Below are 26,296 nucleotides of genomic sequence, written 5' to 3'. Positions count from 1 at the left end.
GTAAGCTCCTTAGCTTAATTGTTATATAAACTGAGTTGGAGATTGTCATTTCTCAGCGCAAAGAGAATATTCTGAGAAATGGCAGTCTCAAACTTAGTGTATGTAGGTGCGGATTTCGGTGTTTCATTCTCCACATTTTGGGACATTACAGCCTGAGTCACAACATTGCAAAGGGTTATCCTCTTCTACCAGTTTGAGTCTGGCATTTTTTGTTTTCAGCAAAGTCCAGTGTTAATGGATCCCACCCAGCCAATGTATATTGTCAAATAATCTGCTTGGATATATAAATGTACTTAGTTTCCGACCCCTGTCTCAGATTAGCAAAATACATGGACAGTAAACTTAAAAATAATGGACTAAAAGGAAAGCTATTTTGAAAGATTCATGGGACTTTTTGAGGGAAATAAGGCATGATTTGTATTAGTAAGAGTTAACATTTATCACTATAGATGTGATTGATTTATGTTCAAGTATTCCCTATGAAGAGGTATGAATATGTTAGAGGAAATCATTTTTAAGGACACTGATTTGAGCCACAATGAGAAGCTGGTATGCTTGGGGTTAATGGAATTAGTTTTAAAATATAATTTTATATTTTTTAAAGATGAATTCTTTCAACAGGTTCAATCAAAGTGTGGCAATAGGCGCAGCTTGCTCCCCAACTTATGCCAACCTGGTATTAGCAAAATGGGAGGAGAGGTACATATTAATATCTGAATACGCATCAAATTGGACCCTCTATAAGGGATTTTTAGATGATATAGTGATTTTATGGATTGGGACCAGAGAAAAGTTTAAGGAATTTATGGGCTATATGAAGAGTACAACTTCCTTTTTAGATTTCACATACTGTCTCTCGAATGAGCGGTTGCAATATTTGGATGTGGAAATATACAAATCTAAAGGTAGATTTGAGTCTAAGATTTTTAGAAAACCCACCTTTTGTAACTCTTTCCTTCACTGTAATAGTGCCCACCCCCTCACCCCCATTATAAAAAGAACATAGTAAAGGGTCAATATGTTCGAGGGAGCCGGATGACATCCTCGGAAGAAGATTTCCAGAAGGAAAGTGAAGTGTTGAAGGGATTCTTCTTGGTAAAAGGGTTATCTGGCTGATTTAGTGAGGGGGTTTACAGCTGAAATAAATGTTGGTAGAGCAATTTTAAGCCTATTTTAGGAAAAAGCAGATATGAACAAGACAATAGAGAAGTTAGTCAGGAGCAGGACTATGGAGAAGCTTTAGTGTTGGAATATAATGCTTTAACTGGACCCACAAAGAGAATTATGAAGACCGAATGGGATAGATTTGTATCTATTTCTGATATGGAAAAGTTACCAAAGGAACCCTTGAAACTTGTATATAAAAATTCACAAAGTTTGAAGACTTTTTTTTAGAAATCGAGGGTAGGAATACAATTGTCAATAAAAGGAGGATAGGAACATACAAGTGTGGTCATTGTTCCCAATGTGAAAACATAGCAAATGTTGATAAGATTTTTATTGAGAGCAGAAATGGATTATAGGATCCGACTATTACAATTGTGAGTCCATGGGGATAATGTATTTGATAACTTGTGTAAAATGTAGATCCTTCTATATTGGGAAAACAGAATGTAGGCTAAGGAGAAGGATATACGAACACAAATATGATATTTTGAATAAAAAAGAGACAAATGCTTTATATAAGCGTACAAAAGTATGTAAAAAAGCAGATTTTACTTTTTTTCTTGTTGAACAAGTGAAAAAGGAAGCCAGCGGTGGATTATGGGAGGAAAAAATAGAATTTAGAGAATTATGGCGGCAAATCACCTTGGAAGCAGCAATCACCCTGGTTTAAATGGCAATATATCTATAATGCCATTATTAAAGATGAGATCTGCCAAGTTGTTTGAGATGAGTTATTCCCCATGATGACCACTAGTGGGTGTTTAGCACTAGTTTTAATGAACATTTTAGTCTCCAGTATGAAATTTCTGCTAATGGATGTTATGCATGAGTATTTATGTTTTTAAAAGACAATGTTTTTATATTTATGTATATTAAAATGATGTATTGAAGTAATTTTAACATGAAGTGTTTTACAGATTATAAGGTTAATTTAGTGGGTAGAATATGTTAAAGTGAATTTTTATTATAATTAGCTCAATATTTAATTGTGACTTAAGTTCTGATTGGTCCTTTTTAAGGGTTAAGGTTATAAAAATGGTAAACATGAAATGGTCAGTCATCTGATGAAGTCTTTACTTATGAGACGAAAACACTGATGGTGCAAATGCGTAGTTCGTGATTTATGCAAATAAAATATTACTAAGAGCACTTTGTTTTGTTCTCCGCACCAAGGTACTCTTTTCTTGGATTTTTTGGTTACTTTTAGTACCCTGCTCGTTATATCAATTTACTGGTCATGTCACTGTTACATACACCTTACTTTGCAGCTTCTTTGACATTCTTCTATCATGTAGGACCCCTGACACACCCTGCCAGTTGGCTGCCGCCCCCCTGATTCTAGCTTTGACCTCTTCAAGCAGACTTCCCTTCTCCTCAACAAACCCATACAGATACTTCAGGCTGTTAAGCTGTTTCACTATTTTCCCTTCCATCTCAGTTCTAAGCTTCTTCTGATTTCCCCCATTTGCTGCTATTACAACCATCTTATCTTTATTCAGTTTCATCCCATTTGCTTTCAGTTTTGCAATCCATTCCCTTATCATTTGCTGAACTTTTGCTGGGAGTATCCATACAGCAGATTTGTTGATCTTTCTGCTCCGACCTGTTTGCTGTTATAGTCCATCACCAGTATGAATAGCAGTGAGCTCCGAGCTGAACCCTGATGCACACCCACTCCCTCTCAGCACTCCTCTTTGAGATCAAACACTATTCATACTTGAGTCATTGGACCCTTGCAGTAATTCTGCCAGTTCTTCTGGGATTTACCACTATAGGACTGCCCAGATCATCTTTTTTGGGACCTTGTCATATGCTTTCTCCAAATCTAAGAATGCCCAGTTGGACTCTTTCCTCAACTCTAGCTTCTTTTCAGCTGTCTGTCTCACTACAAACAGTCGGTCTATTGATATCCTTCCATATCACTATTGCAGTATTGGTAACCTCTGTGATCTCCTGCCAAGGATAGCACAACATTTGGCCATACCAAAGCCTTTATTACCTAGGGAGTGTCGAATGCCAGCTAGTGCATAAAGGTGATGCAAGTATGCTCCCAAGTCAGAACTTTGTTGCTGTGAGTCTGAATGCAGTTGTCATACATCGGTCTGAATGACCTTCACTTTCCTGGTTTTACCGAGCCTACTTTTTTCAGATAAGTACCCTGTTCTTTTTAATTTTCCTTATTTTGTTTACTGGGTTGCTTGTCATCCAAGAAAGGGAAATCGCCCATAAAGATCACCTTGATAGGTGCTTGTTTTGCTTAGGCGTCCCACGACCACAGTGTTCCATCTGTCAGGCTTTTGTTCCTAAGACCTTGCATAGTAACCTTTCTTTACTTTCCATTTAACTTGAGGACTAACGTCTCAAGCTGTTGGTCCAAGGTACCATAGCAGAATCCGCTCGCCTGAGGTATAGATGCCACTCAAGAAGATGGCCAAGAAATCTGGACCTGAGACTGATACTGTCCAGCCTCCACTAGACGTCTCTCTTGAGGTGAGTGCGAAGTCCGAGAACAGCCTAACGTTACCTTCAGTTTCCTCTGCCATAACCCTCTCAGAGGCCAGCACGGAACCTACTTCTTGCACGTCCCTGGAGGCCTTGCAAACAGCTGTGGGTGTTGAAGGGGGACCACAGCTGACTATTTCTGAGGGCCCTAGGGGAATTCCTCAAATATTTATATGGTAAGAGGTGCTGTGTACCTTAATTGAATCCAGACAGGGGTCCGAACCTCCACTTTTTGTCAGAGCAAATGTCCAAGTGAAGACAAGGCAAAAGAACTAGGCATGCAATGTTTGCTTGTATGGATCCACAGAGGGAGGGGCAGGACTTCATTCAAGGCTTGTTCAATGCTTTGATGGCATTGAAGCCTCCTCTGGGTGTTTTGGTCTCTGCTCCTCCTTGGTTCTCTATCCCTAAGAGGACTATGGACTCGGTCTTCAGATGGGGATTCTGATTCTGAGGCTGATTCCTATATATCTAAATTGCCTTCATGTTTAGATTATGGGTCTTAGGGGGAGAAATCTTTCAGTCCTGATTCTTCCTTGAGGAACTTTCCTTTGCTGACACAGTCCTGTGCATGGTAGAGCATTTCAAATGTGATAGCTCCCAAGTTTCAGATGTCCAGAAAAGGTATATCGAGTTTTTACAAATGGACTTTCCTGAACAGTTGTCCCTCCTTGTGTTGGCTGTTGGATACCTTTTCTGCTTCTTCCCTGACACCAGGCTCTCCACCTCCAGCTCTCAAGAAACCTGATAGTTTCTGTAAGGTGACAGATGCCTGTATGTTCCTGTCTAAAGGCCTATCATCTGATCCTGCTCTGATTTCTGTGTCTCCTGATACTGTTGCCAACTTCCAGGCCCTTTCCTTCAGATAAGGACAGTAGTGCTATGGAGAGTATTGGTAAAAAGGTATACACCTCTGCTACCTTAGCCTTCAAGGGCCATCAGTTACCAGACTCATATGACAAGATACATCTGTCTCTTCTTTCCCAAGTGAGAATTTTTTTTTCTGATATGTCTGATTATGAGGCTAAAGCCTCCGCTCTTTCTTTGCTCAGTTCCACTTCTCAGATTGCCCGTCACTCTGTTAAATGCAATTATGATGCAGTAGATGCATCTTTTAGGACTGCTGCCTCCCTCTGGTTCTGTGATGAGGTGCTATAACCAGAATTTGTTTGGTACTGGTGTGGCTGATCTTTTGAAGACCTTACAGGATCAGGATAAGGACATTCAATATTTGAAACAGATATTTGCCTCACTTTTTCCCAAGTTTCAGAGCAACTGTCCTAGTAGGACTGCCTTTGTGTGTATTCTACCTAGACATTTTTCCAAAGGTATGAAGACTTCTAGGCATTTTTTTCTAATAAGTCTAGTCAGACAGCCAGGCCCCAGCAATGGCCCTTTCCTGACAAGTCTGCAGCCATTTGACTGATGGTCCTACCTTCCTCTCAGACAGATTCCCTTGTCCCCCAAGTTTTCTTTTTACCTCCCAGTTTGGCAGCTGATTACCATAGACATGTGTGTTCTCTCCATCATCAAGCAAGGCTATTTTATGACCTGGAATGCCCTTCCTTCCTTTTCTGGTGTTCCTCATCCCCCTATAGAACAGTTTCCTCATTTTCCAGGGGTATTGCAAGGTCTGCTGGATCAAGGTACCATTCAGCTGGTTCTGCAGGCAGAGAGGGGTTTGGGGTTCTATTCCAGGATGTTTCTGGTCCAAAGGAAGTAAGGATCTTGGAGACCTGTTATGGATCTTTCCTATCTGAACTTATATCTCATGGTACCTTCTTTCCAAATGCTCTGTCTTCAGACTCTGTTCCCTCTGTTATTCCACCAAGCTTTTTTGGTTTCCTTGGATCTGAAGGACACTTACCTGCACATTCCTATCCACCCTCTATTCAGGAGATATTTGCATTTCTGTGTTTCTTCCTCCCATTTTCAGTTCTTTGCTTTGCCCTCTGGGCTTTCAACAGCCCCTAGGGTGTTCAAATGTCTAGCCCCATTAGTGGCCTTTTGCAGGCTTCAAGACATCCAGATATTTCCTTATCTGGACAACCTCTTGCTTCCCATTTCAAGCTGGTGCAGGATCTTCATTTTACCCAGCTTGTGTTGCACAGTCTGGGTTTCATGGTCAACCTTCAGAAGTCACCGTTGACTCCATTTCAGGATCCTGTTTTTCTAGGCTGCAAGTTCCAGACTATTCCACTGCTGGCATCTCTTCTTACCTCCAAGGTTTTGTTCTTGTTTCCCCTGCCCTGTCTTCCAGCCAGGGAGTTTTTCAGGGCTCTGTGGTTCATTGTCTCCACTATCCCCATACCTGGGCCAAGCTGCATACGAGGGAGGTTTCAGTGGTACCTAAAGTCAATGTGGCTTCAACACCTTCACCCTCTGGACCATCTCATTCCTCTGCTTCCTTGTCTCAAACTGGAATTTCACTGGTGGATTTGGCAGCTGTCTAATAATCCAGGTGTTCCTTTTCACCCTTCTCAGCCCTCTCAGGAACTCTTCACAGATGCATCAGAGCTGTGGTTGGAGAGCTTCAGGCACCTTGAAGGTGCAGGGCCTTTGGTCCCCTCATCAGCATCAAGGAAATGAGTGCTGTCATTTTTCCCCTTCAGGCTTTCCATATTCTTTGGGTTCCGGGTCCACTGAAAGTTTATATGGGCAAGTTCACAGTCATGTGTTACATCAACAAATGAGGGGGCACAAGGTCATACCTTATTTGCAGATTGGGTCTTCCAGCATGGGAAATAAACTTCACTCTGCAGGTCATTCTACAGGCAATCTATATACCTTCAGAGTGCAATCTTGTGGCATCATGGGGTGTTCCTCAACTAGATCTTTTTCTTCCCCTCGGAACAGACAACTCCTTCAGTTCTTTATCAGTGTCCTAAGCCCTTTGATTTTGAAGGTAGACACCATGTCTTTCTTTTGGAAGGGAATGTTCCTGTATGCTTCCCCCTTTCTCTTCTGCTATGGGGCCTTCTCAGAATCAAGAAGGACTTTACGGTGATCTTTTTGGTGTCTCTCTTTTGGCCCAGACAGCACTGGTTCTCACATCTCTTCCATCTGGCCATGGGCAGTCGTTGCAAGTTACCTCACCACCTGGATCTTCTTCCACAGGGCAAAGGCACTCTCCTTCACTCTTATCTATCCAGACTTCAGGTGATGCTTTGGGTGATTTATGTCTGAAAGGAAACAAAACCCTGTTTTGTGAAGATGTGTGTAGGATTTTGCAGGAGGTCCTGAAACCCACTACCAGAAAATTGTGTATGTCAGAATGGAAGAGATTTTCTGCTTAATGTCTTGTATGTTACTAGGACCCCTTTTCAATGGAGGTTCCCTTGGTTCTTTCTTATCTGTATGAACTTCTACATTACTGGCGGCTTGGCCTATACTTCACTGAAAGACACTTTTCGGCCATTTCTGTCTGCCTGCCACTTACTCCTCCTTTTGCCTCTAGGTTTGAGGTCAAGCAGTTTTTTAAAGGCATCCTTCATATTAGACCCCCAAGAAAGCCCAATCTTCTTCCTTGAAATCTTAATTTTGTCCTTGAAATGCTGACTCAGGCTCATTTTGAGCCTTCCGCGTCTTCTGTGCAACATTGCACCTGGAAGACTTTTATTGGCTGCCTTAATATCTGCCCAAAAGGTGGCCTCTCCTTTGGTTTCACCTAATGTCTTTATGCTCTGACCTCATCTAAGTCTACTGCTTTCACTGGCTTCATTTCCTTAGTGCTGTTCTTATTTCTTGTAGGGTGGGCTCCTCCTCTTTCATTATTGGCTGTGTCTGGGCGGTACAGCTTCTGTGGGGTTTTCTTCGTTCAGAAGCTGCTGGCAGTACTCCTTCATCTACCTTTGATGTCATGTGGACTGTTGAGAGTAGGTTGTTGCCGGCAGCCCATACGAAGGGTGTCGGACCATCTTCTTTATTTTTCTGTCTTTGCCTTGCAACCTGATAAAGTATCATTGTGCAATCTACAAAGTCATTTTTCATAAGCTGGTAGAGTGCCTCTAATGCCTTGTGCCACTCCTGTCTTAATCTGTTAGCCAAGCAGTATTCTTTCTTAACCTGCTCTTCTTTTTCTATTTCCCACTTTTTCCTTCATGCATTTCGTTTGATGACTTTCTGGACTTCTGTAGTCTGCCACCAGTTCCTTGTGTACTTTATTTCCACGTCTGGCTCAGCTGCATATCTGCTCTGTAGTCCTCACACATGCTGTTTTGAGGTGCTGCCATTCTTCAGCTCCACCTATTTATTCTTCTCCTTTTTAAGGTGCTACAGCCCTGAGTAATTCCTTGAACTATTGTGCTTTCTTGCCAGTCAACTCCAGGTCTTCAACCTCTTGCCAGTCAACTTCAGGTCTTCAACCTAATCTGTGTTGACCTTAGAGCTTTCTTTGACCACTGTTTGCAGATGATTGTGACAACATGTGGTTTATGCTTTGGGCTGACTGGATGACTTTGCAATCACTGATTCTACCCCAGTGGTCATTCCTTACTAGGAGAAAGGTAACTTGATTTGCATGTTGTCCACTCTTGTATATAATCTTGTAACTGTCTGTCTTGCTGAACCATCTGTTGGCCACCATCAAGTCATTTACTGGGCAGAAGTCTAGAATGACTGCTCCTTAATTCTTGGACAGCTCATTTACTACCTTAGGCATAAAAGAAGGATTAGTACGAATGGACAACTTTCTCTCCGAAAAAACAACCAAAAAAAGTCCACCCCAGTGGGATACTTATCAGGTGTTGCTACAAGGCGTTCAGACCAACTGGGAAAAATGGCGTTTGAACTGGTGGCAAAAAGTTCTCGGTAGTTGCATCTCTACGTCTCTTTTATGCCCTACATTCTGTGCTGGGAGCATAAATGTGACGTACAGCAAATACAAGATTTTTTTTTAGGCTTTTTTATACTGGCCGAGCATCGGGCTGCCCTGGGTGGAACATTCCTTCTATGAGGAATGCTGCAACAATGAAGAGAAGGACATGTACTGTTATGGTAAGAGTTTACACAACTGTACTTTCCCAAACCTTACACTGGAGTATGATTGCCATGTGTCTGTCACGCATTCTGATGATATCCTTTATTGTGTTGTGATGCCTTTGTCAAACCACAATTCCCTCACCATTTTTAGGTTATTCTCCTGTGTAGTAGACTCTGGATCTCAAGTGTCTTTGTTGCACTGCCCTTCCAACTTTTTTCCTCTTTACCATCACATCATCCGCTTGCAAGCTTCATCCTGTCAGTGAACCTATAATGCATGTAGCAATTCTTAGTTCATGTTTGACAGTATGATTGCTTTTACATCTGTCAACAGAGCTGTCCCAGGTAACCTAAGCTGGACACCTGGACACTATCCAACCAGTAGCTTATTGATCCAAGCCTGCTGGGTTTTATGGCAGGTGCACACTGGCCAGTAGGGGTACATAGCACACCTCCCAACCATTAGCTTGGTTCCCTTACATAGGCTGGAGTAGGTGAAGTCCTCAACCCACTTATCACGAACAAATAGCCATGCCATTTGGAGACATTAGACAACATGACTGAATCACTTAGAGCAGATTTTTACACAGATGAATGTGTAGCCCTGACATGACATGCAGTCTGTGATCCATGTTATCCTCCCTTGAGGATACTGTGCACCACAGTTGATACCCAGAGCAGTTGATCTTTACTACTCTTCTCCCTGTTGGGCACCATCGAGAGTATGTGCTGCTACCCGTAGCTCTATTCTTGGGTGAGTTTGAGGTGGAAACACTCAGCATGTTTTTTTAGGAGGTGACCCAGAGAAAATCCATACTTCTTACAGGCATTGGCTGGGGGTCAGAATTGTACCTTGTACCATGTGGAGTGGAGGCAAATGCCTTAACTGTTATGCAAACTGGCCTAGAGGTCTCTACTTGATTTGGGCCCCCCCCCCTTGCCATTTTCATATTGAGTGATCTGGCAACAGCAGCTTTGAGTCAATGTAAGTATTGTATATTTTTGTTATTCAGCGACCTGACCGAGAAGAGCATCATTAACGTACTGGAGCTAAAATAAGTAATAACAGTGATACCTTCATTGTACCCCAAGCAGACTAGACAGTTTCTCCTCCGGTAGATAGCAAATGTTGGAGGTGTGTTGAGGAAGAAAGAGGTACCTGGGAGCATCTGATTTTGGAGTGTAATCATATGGCAGACTCCTTACAGAGTACTCTGCAAGCAAATAAGTATAATAGAGGGAATGATTTTTTGAGCTGAGATACAGCATCTGAATTGCCTAGTAAGTGATTGTTAAGTTTAATTGTGGTGACTGCCAAAAAGCAATTACTAGAAAGTGAAAATCAAAGCCTAAACCAAGCATATTTCAAGTTGTGAACATTTTAACTTGGAGAAAATAACAGGAAGTGGGATCTGTAGAAAAGGTTTAGGAGCAAATTGTGTAGGAAAAAAATGGAAATTGTTGGAACAATTCCTGCAGAACATTGTTTTGGAGAAAGAATGAGGTTTAGGAGAAGGCAGGAACTGAACAATTTTTGTAATGCTGGATTCTTTATAATGTGCACAAGATTGTGTGATGTCTAATGTTTGCAAATGTGAACTTAATATGGTTTGATTACTTTTATATAACTGTAAGTTTGTCTGTCACAAGTGATAATTCAATGAAAGTGTTTTTCAAAAAAAACAAAAAAAAAACAAAAAGGGGAGACCTTCATGTTAATGTTCTCTCAACTGTACAAACAAGCGTTTATCTGCATTGATGATGCCATTTTTTGGGTTTTAGCATCGAATGTTCCTGTAACAACGTGTAGTGTGGAAGAATTCCAGTGTGCGTATGGACGCTGCATTCTCGATATCTATCACTGTGATGGAGATGATGATTGTGGAGATTGGTCTGATGAGTCTGACTGCTGTAAGTTACCTTCATCTTATCCTCTCTTTTGTACTGACAAGTGGCAGGCATCCGGGCATGCAAACCTTCAAGTTTACATGGTTTTAGGAGGTTATACAGCATTGTCTTTCATTTCAAGTGACTTGGAATCCAAAGACTTTACATATATTTGAATTGAAGTTTATCCTCCTTTATTTTAGTTGCATTAATAGTACTTCATTAACAACAGTTTTAAGTCATCTTTACAGGAACTGCATATAAAGTTTGAACAGAGTATTATTTTTTCCATAATGTACATTTTCTTTTTCTTTTACTTACTAATGTTTCCCTTGGAAATCACCATTTCCTTACCCCCAACAATTTTAAAATTCTTTGTATTTCTCCCACAACAATCTATCCACTGTAATGTTGTTCTTGTACCATAGACATTTACACACACCAAAAAAAAAATTGGGTTAATCAAATCCAGACTTCTTTTTTATTTATTATATAAAACTTCCCTTTATAGTGAATTAGGTGTAGATCCTCATATAATACCAAAAGTAATTTCCAACAGTTCTTTTTTATTTATTTAACATTTGTTTACTGGGAAAGTCTGACTTGGAATGAAGCCAATTTTCAGTTTGAGCCCAGGGAAAAACACACCAAATGCATGTCTTTGAAACATGGAAGGAAACCAGAGCATCCAGGGAAACCCACACAAATGCGGGGAGGACATGCAGACTCCACACAGAAGGCACCCCAGCCAAGAATCAAAACCGGAAATCCTCTTACTGTGAGGCGCCAACACAACTGCTTCACCACTGGGCTTCGATTCAGTCTCTGTGTAGGTCAGCTTATCCAGTGTAACAGAATGTGGTAAATGCACTTTTTTCTAGAAAGCTAAGCTGAGCACCTTCCATACCTGCACTACATTCTTAACGTCTTTCAGCTTCTTGTCAAACCCCTTCCTTGCCTCCAGATTTTGCTTTTAATATCTTACTATCCATAGCCGTTACATTTCTCCTTTTTTTAAATAATGTTGTATTGAACAATTAATTATAACAAGGACAACAACAAACCTTTACAATCTCCCCTTATTTAACATCAACCCTACATAGCACAAACAGTTCTCCACCAGTTCATAACCAGGGTTGGGAGGGTGGCCTAATGGTTAAGGTGTTTGCCTTGCAAGCACAAGGTGCAGGATTTGAGTCTCACAAGTGATAATTGGCTAGGTTTAAAATGGCTTGCAAGGGAAGTTAGCTTAGTACTAACCTATTTACCTAAAATCAACTGTAATTATGATTTTATTTGCATAGCTTAATATTAAAGGTAACGCAAGCCTTCACCTAAACCTAAGCCTAACATCTCCTATGTATCTGTTCACCTGGATAACTTCATTAACAATAGAGCAAATAAAATCGCACTCAAAAGGCATCTTTGCCACACCCTTTATACCATCTAATTTTATCACTTCCCATCCATTTACAGGAACTTTCATAGAAGAATTATCATATCTTTTACTAACCTACCACTTTCTCACCTCATAAAGCAACAACGCCTGACATAATTGTCAATACTGCACATTATGAAATGCTTCCAGTGTGTATGACATGCTACCCAGACAAGTTGGACTTTTTCATGTTTGCATTTGTTTCCTTCTTTCAGCTTTTTTTCCCTATTACCTTGTTTCCTGCAGGTTTTTAACCCTTCGCTTTGATGGCAAGGTATTAAACATGGGCCACTTGAATCAATGTACAGTCAGAATGGGTCTATATCACGTGGTTGAAAGCTAATAATAGCGAACGACCACAACTTCGTAAACATTGGAACTCGAAGTTGCAATTGTGGGGGGCTGTACCCCCCTCACTCCCCACTGATAATATATATACCAACTCTGAGATCGCACTACAGTGAGGAAAGGGCAAATACCCCTGTCTACATTGTAGTGCGACCCCCACAATAAGAATTTTTGAGTTCCACTGTTTTTGAAGTTGTGGTCGTTCGCTGCTATTAGCTTTCAACCATGTGATATAGACCCAGTCAGAACTGCTAATGTTGTTGGCCTCCCTCTTTCAGCCTGTGGCTGTCTTATGGTCTTCAGGTTTTGTAATCTAATGTCCTACGTTTGGTCATTTACCATGCATTTGATATACCTTGCATTTATTTATACTAGTCTGGTAATGTTATTGGCATGTGTGCACATGTACTGTATTTCTTGTCATTCTCTCTCTTTTATAGGTTTTATAATTTAATTTTGTAGCTGGTTTGTGGCTGTAAGTGAGCCTCAACATCCTCCCTACCTGTTTCAGTAAAATGAGAAAGTGTACAGATTATGTCCAATACAGATTATCAGAGCTCTTTTCCTTTCTGTTTTAGGTGTAGAAACTCACCAGTTAGTTGCTGGCAGAATGAGATCTCCCATTGCAACCATATTCTTTTTCTGCAATAGCTTTAGAATCTTTTCACTGGCCAACAGTCCTCCCCTTTTTCTGATGTGTCTGGAGGGCGGTACATGGTATCCACTTTGCATAATTTCATTGCCCTCGATCTGTAGTTTAACTGCCAGTTACTTGTACTGTACTTCAGTCTCCTGTCATTTCTTCCTCACGTGCTATCTCAGTTTTGTTGTAAACTGCCATTTATGTGTACTTAGTTTTGTTTCTGTCACTCCTGTAGACATGGTAGCTTGGGTTTACTATGTTACATCGCCTCTTTTCCATTACCCATTATTGCTCATGTCATGAATGTGCCATGTCAGATCCAGCACTGCGTGCAGTTCCTTCCTTTTTTTTTTTTTTGCTTGGGCACCAGACGTTGCACAGTATTACTTTGCAGTGTCGTTTTTTGATTGAATTTGGCTTCTTCTCTTTCCTGCCATTCTGATTATCCTCTACATGCTCTGTTTTTTCCTTATTTCTCTCTCGATATTTTGGTTTGCTTTCATATTTGTGCTGTTTCAACACCTTGTTTTTGTTTTGCTGTCCTTCTTAACTAAAGGGCACCATGGTGTCTACGTACCTCTTGAACCTTTTAATCGTGCTGACCTTCTTGTTTGGAGGGAGCCTGTGTTCAACGCAGAGTTCCTTGCCTCATGGCACAGAACATTTGCATTGTCTGACAACCATTTATGCTGTCATGTGTAGCTGTTCAAAGTGCAGGTCTGCCAGAGGCTACTGTGATAATGGTTAATTTCCCTTACCCCAAACTTCATTAACCTTGGAATTGTATATTTATTACGAGCGAGTCAAGGGAAGATTTACCTCTCATTGAAACTATGTTTTTAAAAAAATATATGTCAATATCATGTCATGATTTTTTTTCTGTCAAACAGCATTTGCACAATAATTTTGTGAATGATTACTCTGTATGTTACATATACCAGAACAAGTGCCGTACTTAACTGTCTGTTTCCTTCTCTTCAATGCCATTTCCTGCAGCCCTGCATGGTAACTCCTAATCCTTAGTGTTCTTGCTAGACTGAGATTAGACAGTGGTATCCTTAGAGAAAGAAATCCTGTACACAAGCACTTGGCATCCCACTGGCACCAGCATGGACCACAATACCACATTTGCTGTGTCCTTCACTGTTGTAGCAAGTGTTGGTCCTAGCTGTGTACTCCACTTTTCTAGCTAATATTATACCTGGCAGTGTTTGGAGAACAGAAGTATCCTGTTGCCCATGCCCAAAATTCATAAACACAATAACAGCGTATTACTGTTGCCTTTGCCTCCATTGTTTACTGTTATGTGTAGTTCAGTGTCTTCTACTGTGAAATCTCACATTCGGTGTTCATCCTTCTGTCATAAAGATCTTACTGTTTTCTTTTTCCTTGATTCCTTTGGGATTTGTCTTCTCCTGCTCCAGCATATTTCCAAGTCACTGGCTCATCTTGCATCTTGCATGCTCACCCTTCCTCTCGATTGGGCTTTCTCCCGATTTGCTTTTCTAGCTGCACTTTCCTCCTCTTTGGATTATTTGACTTCTTTGCACCTCCTCTTGTCATCCTCTTACTTTTCATTTGTAGTAGCATCCAATTTCCTTGTATTCTTAACCTTTCCTTCTGATTCCTCCATATCTTACACTTTCATGACCACTATTGCTAGCCACATCCCCCATGTTCCAGCCCGATTCTTCCTAACTTTGCTTCCTTGTTCTTAAAGCAACCATTTTCTTCTTTCATCACCCAAACTAGCCTGCAAAGACCTATTTTAGCTGTTTATCATCAGGAGAGTCTTGACGGAGAAGTATTGTCCAACCACCAGATAGAAGTTTTCAACTAGAATTCTACAGCTGTACATCAGTCTTTCCCTGCCTTCATCGGGACTCTGCAATACTGAGCATCATAGGAAACACTGACACTCTCCCTACCTCAATTGTTTTCTATTGTCACATGCAAGAGCAAGGTTGGGTAATTGTTGTAAAGTATTACTGACAATTATAGCTTATTTTTTAAAGCAATTTGTTGTCTTCCTATACTTATTTGTCTTTATTTTTCAAACACTTTTTAATTCAAATTTTCATTTTTAAAATAACTTTTTAAAGCTTTTAAGTCTTAGTCAATGCAGTCATCAAGATGACAGTGATTTTTCCTTGCATGCAGGTTTGATCTTCCTAACCGATTTGTAGTAATGGTCTTCCAGTTTCCTCCCACATTCCAAAGGCATGTAGTAGTAGTAGTTGGTGGATTGGATACTCTAAACTGGACTGTAGGTGTGAGTTCATATGTGTGTGTGGGCAGGGCTACGGAAGAACATCTCTGCCAGGGCTATCTACCCGGTGTTGTAAACACTGGCTCTAGATGATGGTCACTGTTGATGTGACACCCCAATCCCATGTGCACAGAAAATGGGGAAAAGGATGATGTTTATGGATGGATGGTTTTGCAGACTGGCTAAGGGATCTGAGTAAACTGTGGCCCTAGCCTGCTTCACTACTGTGTTCAGTTGTTCTAGCTGTTTCTGGAGGGGGGGGGGGGGCTTGTGGGTCCTTTTTGAAGAAACTGAATTGGTCTAGAAACCCCAAAGTGTTTTTCCACATCATCCTGGGGGGTTATGGAGGTCACTTCCACCTGCAATGGAAGTAGCTTCGATGTCCTTGAGAGATCACATGCTCTCATTGGTGTTTTCCAAGGACTCGTTTATGACACAAACATTTCCTGGAGTGTCTAAGATTGTGGCTAGTTTGACTGAAAAAATTGGCTACACAAATTTCATGGCACTTGAACCCATGTTAATGGGTCACATTCCTTGAAGAAAGAAGGTCTTTATCCTCGAGTGACAGTCAGGTGAGATGATCAGTACAAGGCATGATATATGTTTTTAACAGTGCTTTGCCTACTTGTTTGATATTTATTCAGTATAAAACTAATTTTCTGTTTTGTGTGTTTTAACTTTAGAAGCACGAACAGTGTCAAAAAGGCAAATCAGAGCAGTGCTAGAAAGACAAATGGTGCAGAAAATGGAAAAATGTAACCCATACACACGCACAAAACCAAGAAAGTGATTAGATTAAAAGCAGCAGTTTGTGAGGTGTATAAGTGCAATAAAGCTTGATGAAGATAGTAGAAATTTGCAGGCTTTATGGATGGAGAATGAAGCGAGAATCCTTTTCAGTTTGTTTTCATCTGACATGGAAAATTATGAGAATAAACTTGCTGTAGCGTTACAGAACCTTGACGGGTATTGCTGCCCTAAAAAATCCAGCAGTGTGGTGTATGGGGCTAAAGCCTGAATGTGACCTAAATAACCTGACTTTGATTAGTGGTTCAGGTGCTGGATGAGCCAGGAAGGAAGGATAAAAGTGAGTGGCAAATTCCTGCTCACCTTTCTGAGGACTGCCATCATGCAAGCAGTGGCTTGCACAGCACAAAACTTAGTCTGCAAACCAAAGGATGTAGGCTTGACACTTCCAAGTCAGTGATGATTTCCTTTATTGGCAGATGTGTGGCGGAATCCATGTACTTGGGGAAAGTGTAAAGTGCCCCTGCAATGCACTGGGTACCTACTTCTTCCACCTTAGGAGGGGTTACGGCTTAACCCAGCAGTTCCTACAATGACAGTGTGCTTTGCAGTCTCAGATCAGGTTGGTGTCTGGAGTGGGGAGTGCGAGTCATTCAGTGGGCCTTAAGTATGCAAGGAAGGTTCAACAGTGATATTAGACCTCTGTTGGAATGGTGTGTGTCATGGGGCTAGCAAGAGCCTTACAAGGCAGTAGCTACAAACATGTCTGGTGTTAGCAAGACAGTAGAAGTGCAGCAACCTTCATGCCTGCCTGGATAACTGCTTCCCCTGTTTGACTGTCTCCCTAGTCAGTGGCCACATAATCAGTTAGAGAATGAATGGGCATAGCTTGTATGAAAAATGTTGAATGTCCCAGGTAGTACAACAGAAAGTAAATAGAGGAAAAGTACTGTATCTGCTCTAATGGGTAGTTTGTCTCTGTGTGTCTGTGTGTGTGTCTGTGTGTGTGTGTGTGTGTGTGTGTGTGTGTGTGTGTGTGTGTGTGTGTGCATGTGTGTATTTTTTTAATTAGATAACTGTATCACTTAACCAGCACTAATAACATGACAAAAGAATAGATAAAGTGAAGAAATTCATCCGTATGTCAATATTACTTTTTTACCAAGGCCTATGAACAGATATTGCTTAAAGCCCTTACGTGCCCTACTAACACGCTAGAAGAAGGAGTAATGGAATTGTTAACATTTGCAAAATAGATATTTTAATCCAAGTCTCTGAAATCTCCCAGTACTGCAAGTTTGGCACTGTACAAGAGAGGGACAGCATCAGTGACTCACTGTCATGACTATATTGCATAGAGACCTTTGTCATAAACCCAGTTAATGGCAGACCTCACATTGGCATCATCCATACAGACAATTAAATTGCCATCAGATTACCCTTCAGGGGGAAGCTGCAAGCATCATACTTGGAAGTTTCACAGGAGCAACAATAAAAGGGAGTACTGAAGATAAAACCATGAAAAAAAACTATGAAAATTAACAGAAATGTGGTCAATGTGGGAAATACATCTATGAAATGAGGAGTTTGATGAACTTTTAAGTGTACATATCATAAGCATCATAAAAGAGGACTTTATGTGAATAGTATGTCACAGTAAAGCAGTGAGAAAGTCAAAGTAAACTTTGTCATTCAGAAATCACGCAAGTGCAAAAAAAAAAAACTGAACAATATTCTGTGTGCAGACAACATATAGACTATTTTTACAGACAATTCTACATATAACACCTAGCCGTTACATCACAGACGTTTAGGCAGACAGACTAATACTGTACATAATTAGAAACACATTTTAGCACTTTTCGCAGTGAGCACTTACTTGCATGAGACTTTAGTATTGCACAGGTACTTGGTTAAGACATTGCATTGATTCTTGCACAGAAAGAGACATTTAAGTATTGCATTGTGAACATTAGAGTATTGCACTATGGACCAAATTCACAACATGTATTGCACTGAACGGAGATATTTTACTGCATTGTTACTGCTATAGATGGCTTTTAAGGTACATTCATGGTGACTATTGCACCAAGTGTTAGATGAGACTGGTAACTAGGTTAAAGCACAATATAAGACAAGCTACTACAGTGTCTGCTGACCCAGACGGCCATCATGGAGCATAGTTATTACAAGAGTTCAGCACCGTGATGACATTAGAGAAGAAGCTTTTCTGGAATCTCGTAGTTCTGCAACATATGCTTTGGAAGCATGTTCCGATTGTCAGAAGGAGTAGCAGTCTGTAAGCAGAGTGAGTGCAGTCTTTAATTATTCCTCTGGCACTGCCAAGACATCTGGATAAGTACAAGTTGTGGATAGATGGTAAGGTGGTCTTGATGATCCTCTCAACTGTCTTCACCACTCTCTGGAGGGATTTGTGGTCATAGGTAGAGCAGCTTCCATAGGTTCATAGGTAGGTACTAGGCTATCTGCCCGAGGGCATTTATAAGCCTAGCCAGAGTGTGTCTGCTTTCGCTGCCCCATTGATTAACTAACCGATCCTCTGTCAAGCAGAGCCAATGAAGTGATCCCAGGGGTGTATTTTCTGTTACCCATCCACTCGTCAAGGTTTCTGTTGAAGAGTGTTAGTGTTGAAGAGTGTTAGTGAGGGGCTTTGCCTGATGTAATTTGGAATTTTGTTCCAGAGCATGGGGAGCCTCTGTGACAGGAATCTATCCCTCCAGCATGTTTTATTTATTGTTGTGGCGAGGTTTAGCTCACTAGAGCATATGGCTCGCAGTGACTTGGATTTCTTTAGGTGGAGCATGTCCATCAATTCTGAGTTGGACATGATTTGTAAGTCAGGCAGAGATCACCTCTGAGTAAGCGATATGCCACTGAGTACAGCCGTTTTTTTCAGTCGGGCTGCATAGGACATATGTTTGAGGCCAGTAATCCTCTTGGTGAGGTACTTTTGTGGTCTTTCCAGCTGTTGGAAGTGTCTTGTGAGGTACATCCCAAATGGGACATTGTACTCTAAGATGGGTCTAATGAGTGATGAGTAGAGGGGCACTGTAACCTCTTTATTTCTAGATGTGAACCCTTTAGTAATTAGAGTGGCCACATAGAAGGATTTCCTAACTACTTTGGCAATGTGATTGTCAAAGGAGAGATTACGATCTACCTGTGTCCCCAGATCTCTTATTACCTTGTGTTTATTAAGGGGGCTGCCACCTATGTGGTAATTCATGGGTGTTTGGTTTTTCCCAAATGGGATGACTATGCATTTTTTGGCATTTAGCTTGAGGCCATGACTTTGACACCAGGTGTCTGTCTCAGTAAGGCCCTTTTGGAGGATGTCCGTGTCAGCCAGAGAGTCTGTTATGGCTCCCAGTTTGCAGTCATCGACGAACTTGGTTAGCCATAGTCCTCCTGTGTTTGCCAGTACTTCTGAGAAGTATATGCCGAACAGTAGGGGTCCCAGGACCGAGTCTTGCGGGACACCACTTGTGACCGGTTTAGAGTCTGACCTGGAGCCCGCTATTCTTACCATGTGAGTTCTGTCTGTAAGCCAGTTGGCAACCCATCTCATGACATAGGGGGTTTATGTTCAGGCTGGTGAGTTTTTCTGTAATATCCGAGTGGGGAATGATGTCGAAAGCCTTAGTGAGGTCAAGGTAGGCTGTGTGAACCACCTTTCCCTCGTCTATGGCCTTGGTGACTGTCTCGAAGAAGTCAACCAGGTTTAGTAGGCATGATCTGCCCTTAACAAAGCCAAACTGGGTCAGGTCAAGTGTTTGGAGGTTCCCAATGTCTTTGTTAATGAGTTCCATGATGATGTGCTCCAGAGCCTTGCAGACCAGGCTAGTCAGGCTTATGACTAGAAAGTATAATACTTATAGTTACCAGGGCCAGTTGTGGCCCCTCTTTTGTGGAGAGAAATAACCGTTGCTGTGCACCATTCTATGGGCACGTAGCCTGTGGAGAGGCTGAGGTTGAACAGCGTGTTTAGGTGAGGGGTTAGTTTGTTCTGTAGTTCGTGCAAGACGCAGCCTGGGATACCATCTGGTCCCATTGACGCTGTGTTTTTGGCTTTTGAAAGGGCTGTTTTCACCTGTGCGTCTTTGATTTTTGGGGCAATACACTTTTCCTGTATTGTTGTGGGCCCTTTTGGAGGTGAAAGGGGGGGGTGAAATTTGCACTGACTCTACCTGCCAGGATGTTGGCAGTATCAGTAGGTTCAGTATGTTTTGTGCTGTTTTGCACTAGTTCGGTGCATATCTGCGAGTTGCCATTTAGATTCTTAACATAGCTAAAGAAGGCTTTCTGGTTATCTTTTGAATCCTTGGCTGTTTTTCTTTCGAAGTTAGCCTTGGATGATTTCATGAGGGACCTTAGTTTCTTACTGATACTGATCAGGGATGTCTTTCCTTCTTGGGATTTGCTTTTTTTCTGAACTAGTTTCCTCCTCCTGTTGTATAGCCTGTTTGTTGCAGGGGTCCACCAAACTGGTTTCCTTCTCATAGAGGAGTGAGTCTTGGTTTTGCTAGGGATGGCACAATCCATGCATCCTTGTAGGTGCTCATAGAGTGCATTTGTAAAGGTTTCTGCATCTTGGGCAGCTGATCCAGGGCATTTGAGTTGATGAATTTCAGGAAGCGCTGGGCCTGGGAATTTGTACTCTAGTAGTTTTCCCAGTGAATGGTAGGGTAATTGAAATCACCCAATATCAGGGTGTTCGGTAGGACCTTCATGTTTTCCAGTGTCTCCAGAAAGGTGGAGTGGTGGTCCTGGGTCATGGAGGGTGATCTGTAGCAGGCTACAATTTGCATTGCAGATTTGCCCGATGTTAGTTGCACATGGATGATCTTAGAGGTATCATGCTGCGCCGCCAACTTGGAGGTGTAGGTATCCTTGATGAATATGGATACACCCCCTCCTTTTGTGTTTCGGTCTGTGTCCTGTGGTCAAAATGTGTGGTATGAGTTGTAGCCCGGTAGTGCTGGGGTGCTCTCTGGAGCCTTGAACCAGGTTTCAATTACTGCACAGATGTCGATGTTCTCCATAATGAGGAGTACTTTGAGCGCGTGCATTTTGAGATTTAAACTTCTGGCGTTGAGTAGCATAACCCTCAGGTTTTTGTTAATTGTGCTTTTTACAGAGGTGGGTTTGACTTTTGAGCCTTGCCTAGAAAAGGCATTATGGGGGCAGCAAGAGCCTTGACCAGTATTCAAAAGCCTAGGGGTGACGGGTGCAAGCCATCTCTTGTGAAGCAACATGGCTTGTCGAGCATATCGTTCCAGGCTGACAGACTCTGGATCCCCTTTGAATGACACCAGAAGCTTAGCCAATTGTTGAAATTGATCATTTTTTTCTTTATACTGAGGTATCATTCTTGGTGAGGGCAGGATGCTACTCAGGGTCATACCAGCCTGGGCTGCATGATCAGAGAGCTCTTCCATGTCTCATTTCATGTAGTCTAGGGAGGTACATCTCAGGTCATTCACACCAACATGAACAGTGAAAGAGTCATATTTGTACTTGTTCTGGAGTGACCTGAGTGCTTGTGTTATGTGGCGGATTCTGGCTCCTGACAGGCAGCTAACAGTAACCTTCTGCTTGTCCAGCATAGTGAGTGGAACATCAGTGCGCCTGACTATAGAGTCACGTATTACTAGTGCGTTAGGTGTGTTATTTCGCCTTAAGGACTGTGATTGTGTGGCACACTGATTTTGTGTTTTATGTGTTGTCTGGTTTGTGACAGAAAGTGCAGGTTGTTTGGGTGTCTGCTTTGGAGGTCTCTGATGCTTTTGCAGGTTTTTTATTTAGAGCCTCCGAGTATGATTTTTGTGTATTTATGTGTATTTTTTGCCAGTGCTGTTTTGTAGGTCTGTGTGTGGCTGGAGGTGTGGTGCAAGTGCTAACCTTCTCCTCTTGACTGTCTGTTCCAGTCTTGGGTGGAGACAGCTTAGCTTCCAGTTTGGCTGTATAATTGCATCTCTTGCATATGTTAGTGTTTTGTGTTAGGAGGAGAGGGTTGTCTGTGTACATGAGACAGTTGTAACATTGCCTCAGGATACCCAGATTCACCAGCTGGACTGGAGAGTGCACCTGAAGTTGCCCTTTGGTCATGCCTGAATAGTAGGGTGAGCTGCTTGGTTGGTGAGGTGTGAATAAAGAGGCTTGCCCTGCTGGACAATCCGTCTCAGGATATATTAGTGCTTGCTTGCTATTAGGTTTGAGAAAGTGCTGGGATGTTAGATGCTTTTTGAGTGCTTAGGTTGAGAGTTAGACTAGTTTCAAGGGAAAAACTGAAGAAGAGACTTAGTGGAGCCTGGAATAATTTAACCGTAGCTAACCGTGTAAATGCATTTTTTATAGTAGGGAAATGAAAGATAGAAATTAGCCCAAAATGGCCAATAAACTACTAACATCTGAGCTGGAACCACTTCTCCAGGGACAGATAGGTTGCTCAAAGCTCCCCTCTCTCACAGGTGAACAGAGAAACTTCCTTCTGTCCAAGTAAGGTATGGGCAACTCAGAAACTAGTATCACATCCTTGATTTCAGCACTAGCTGAAAACTGGACTATACTAGCTTAGAAAGGTGGGAAACAAGGATTTTTTTTTTTAGTTTTTTGAAAAGATAAGGCAAAAACAGTAAAAAAAATACACTTTAAAACAGCTTTAAACGACTACAAACTATCAGAAAAGGCTATCGCACTTTAGTGTGTAGCCTACAACAGTTAAACAAATTATTTAAACAAAAAACTTTTAAAAAGTGCAGGCAGTCAAATAAGTACAATATGTGCAAAAAAACAAGCTTTTAAATCACAATAAATGCTGGAAAATCTGCGTTTAGGCAGAAAACAGTTAAGTACAGCAAGAAAGTACAGAAAACTGATAATCACTCCAAAGTCTCTCTTCTAAGCTAGAAGGCTTGTATCAGTTTAAGGCTTTCTAGTGCTACCCAGTAGGTTAGTTACAGGAAAGATGGGAAACAAGCACAGATGTGGTCTTTTAAACCAGAAAGTTGAAAGAGATGGACAAACTGTCCAAATGGTCAATAAACTACAATTTCTGGGCCAAGAACTTCTCCTCTCTTGGTAGACAGGCTACCTAGTGCTTGCCACTCCCACTGATAAGCTAGAAGGCTTTCTTCCAATACAGAAAGGCTTGCAGGGCTCAGAAGCTTACCAACAGTCCTGGATACAGCGACTCTGTATCTGGACCAGGCTAGTTACAGGAAAGGTGTGAAACAAGCGCAAGTGCGGCTTTTAAACCAGAACGTTGAAAGAGATGGAAAAAAAAAATGCCCAAATAGCCAATAGCTGTAATTTCTGGACCAGGAACCACTCCTTTTGTGGTAGATAGGCTACCTAATGCTTAACACTCCCACTGATAAGCTAGAAAGCTTCCCTCCAACACAGAAAGGCTTGGGGGGGCTCAGAAGCTTACTGACAGTCCTGGATACAGCAACTCTGTAACTGGACTAGGCTAGTTATAGGAAAGGCAGGAAACAGGCGCAAGTGCGGCTTTCAAACCAGAAAGTTGAAAGAGATGGAAAAAAAACTGCTCAAACAGCCAATAGCTACAATTTTGGGGCCAGGGACCACTCTTGTGGTAGATAGGCTACCTGATGCCTACCACTTCCACTGATAAGCTAGAAGGCTTCCCTCCAACACGGAAAGGCTTGGGGGGGGCTCAGAAGCTTACAAAGAGTCCTGGATACAGCAGATCTGTACCTGGACTAGACTGGTAACAGGAAAGGCAGGAAACAAGTGCAAACACAGACTTTTAAATCAGAAGGTTGAAACAGATGGAAAAGCTTCCCAAACGACCAATAAACTGTAATTTCTGGCCCAGAAACCACTCCTCCTGTGGTAGATAGGTTACATAGTGCTTACTACTCCCACTGATAAGCTAGAAGGCTTCTCTCCAACACAGAAGGGCTTGAGGGGGCTCAGAAGCTCACCAACAGTCCTGGATACAGCAAATATGTACCTGGACTACACTAGTTATAGGAAAGGCAGGGACCAAACGCAAAACTGGCTTTTAACCAGAAAGTAGAAAGAGATGGAAAAACTACCCAAACAGCCAATGAACTACAATTTTAGGGCCAAAACCCACTCTTCACATGGTAGATAGGCTACCTAGTGCTTACCACTCCCACTGATAAGCTAGAAGGCGTCCCTCCAACACAGAAAGGCTTGGGAGGCTTCGAAGCTTACCAGCAGTCCTGGATACAGCAAGTCTGTATCTGGACTTGACTAGTAACAGCAAAGGCAGGAAACAGGCTTAGAATTTTATTTTTGTTGCAGAAAAGCAGCTAAAACAGCAGTAAATACAATTCAAATTGTAGTGCAGGCCAGCACACCCGAGTGTGTAGCAACACTCCGTCCCATACTACGAGGTTGTTCATCAGGACGCTTTCTGTAGTACCTCTGTGGAAGGTAGTGAGAACTGTCAATGGGAGATTCGCTCTCCTCAGCCTTCTAAAAAAGTGTAATCTCTGGTGCGCTTTCCTGACTATGGCATTTGTATTGCTGTTCCAAGACAAGTCCTCATCAATGCGCACTCCCAGAAACTTCATGCTTCTCGCTCTTTCCAATGTTTCCTCGTTGATGGTGAGAAGAGAATGTTCATTGTGATTTTTCCTGTAGTCCACAGTTATCTCTTTTGTCTTGTTTACATTTAGTGCGAAGTTATTTCCACACCAGGTAATCAGTTGTTCCACCTCATCTCTATGCGCTGTTTCATCGTCATTACTGATAAGACCCATCACCGTTGTGTCATTAGCAAACTTGATGATGTGGTTTATATTGTACCTGGCTGTACAATTTTATGTTAACAGAGTGAACAGCAAAGGACTTGGTACACATCTTTGTGGGATTTCAGTGTTAAGAGTGATGCTATCTGAGGAGTTATTTCCTGCACACACTTAATGAGGTCTGTTTGTGAGAAAGTCAACAGTCCAATTACAAAATGGAGTGTTGATGCATAGTTACAGTAGCTTCATTACCAGATGAAGAGGGATGACCATATTAAAAGCAGAGCTGAAGTCGATAAATAGTACTATCGTGTAAGTGGTTTTATTCTCAAGGTGTTCAGGGATAGATGGAGTGCTAGAGAGATGGCATTTGCTTTAGAGCCGTTTGCTCAGTAAGAAAACTGCAAAGAGTCAAGATCAGCAGGCAGCCCAGATGTTATGGCCTCCTTGACCAGTCTTTCAAAGCACTTCATCACTGTGGAGGTGAGGGCTACAGGGCGGTAGTCATGTAGGCAAGATGGTGGAGACTTATTTGGTAATAGAATGATTATCATGACCTTGAAGCAAGCATTTCGGAACAATTTGTTGGCTCAAAGAGTTATTGAAGATATCTGTGAGGACATTTGTTAGTTGGACTGCACAGTCCCTGAACACTCACCCTAGGATGTTTATTTATTTTTTTTATTTTACATTTTGTTGACTGGGGAGTCCAACTGGATTACAAGTCCATTTTCAGTGGAGGCCCGAGGAGAAAAGCTCCAAGAGAACAATTTTTTACAAAACATAGTTTTAAGGACAGACTTTTGACATACAATTTCCATAGAAGAGACGTTGACATACATATTAACTAACAGGATACATTTGTTCTGTACAATATAATATAACATTTTAGGAGATATTCCTAAGTTTAGGATTCCTGTGATAGATTTACTGTCAGAGTAAAAGCAGAGAGATGTAGAATAAGGCTCCGAGAGAGCAGATGATGCTCGCTATAGTTGAGAAGGATAACAAATTGATTTACAATATGTCTTCTGGTTTTAGTTGCTTATGGAAAGCACAACATTGTTAGGGTAGTTCTTCCTAACTCCTGGAGAGATGGGATGAGCAGTAGATTAACAGTCCTAAGTGGGTTCAGTACTATGATTGGTTGGCTTAGCAGAGTTACTTAAGTTAGGTGAAGTGTTCTAATGAGACATTAGCCAGGGGGGATACAGGAGCATAGTCGGTTATTCAAAAAGTGAGTTTTAACAACTTTCTTGAACTGTGATGGGGATTTGTTGTCAGTTATGTGGGCAGGAAGGGAGTTCCATGTTTTTGCTATACAGTGGCTGTAGACAGACTTACCAGCTTCATTGTTATATTTGGTTACTTTGAAGAGGTTTTGTGTGCTAGACCTCAAGGGCCTGGTGGTTGTATAGGGTTGCAAAAGATTTTGTAGGACTGGGGTGTTATCAGAGTTATGTATTATTTTGTGGGGTAATGATAGTTGATTGAGTTGAAGTAGTAGTGGTAGTTCTAGCCAACTGAATTTTTTTTAGGCATTCAGA

At 41.7% G+C, this 26,296-nt stretch overlaps 1 protein-coding gene across 3 annotated transcripts in view; it reads left to right on the top strand.

Annotated features, from left to right (window-relative positions):
• The window catches only part of LRP4 (LDL receptor related protein 4), a 2,374,694-nt gene that overhangs the window by 1,362,058 nt on the left and 986,340 nt on the right, over window positions 1-26,296 (top strand). For all 3 annotated transcript variants that reach the window (XM_044082533.1, XM_044082532.1, XM_044082534.1), the window contains exon 6: window positions 10,432-10,560. In XM_044082533.1, the coding sequence (XP_043938468.1) occupies window positions 10,432-10,560 (129 nt within the window). The remainder of the gene's footprint in view (window positions 1-10,431; window positions 10,561-26,296) is intronic.

The sequence above is a fragment of the Protopterus annectens genome, chromosome 9.part0 (genome assembly GCF_019279795.1).
Source record: "Protopterus annectens isolate FY-2018-M chromosome 9.part0, PAN1.0, whole genome shotgun sequence".
Lineage (NCBI taxonomy): Eukaryota > Metazoa > Chordata > Ceratodontiformes > Protopteridae > Protopterus > Protopterus annectens.
This window is presented reverse-complemented; position numbering and strand designations above follow the sequence as displayed.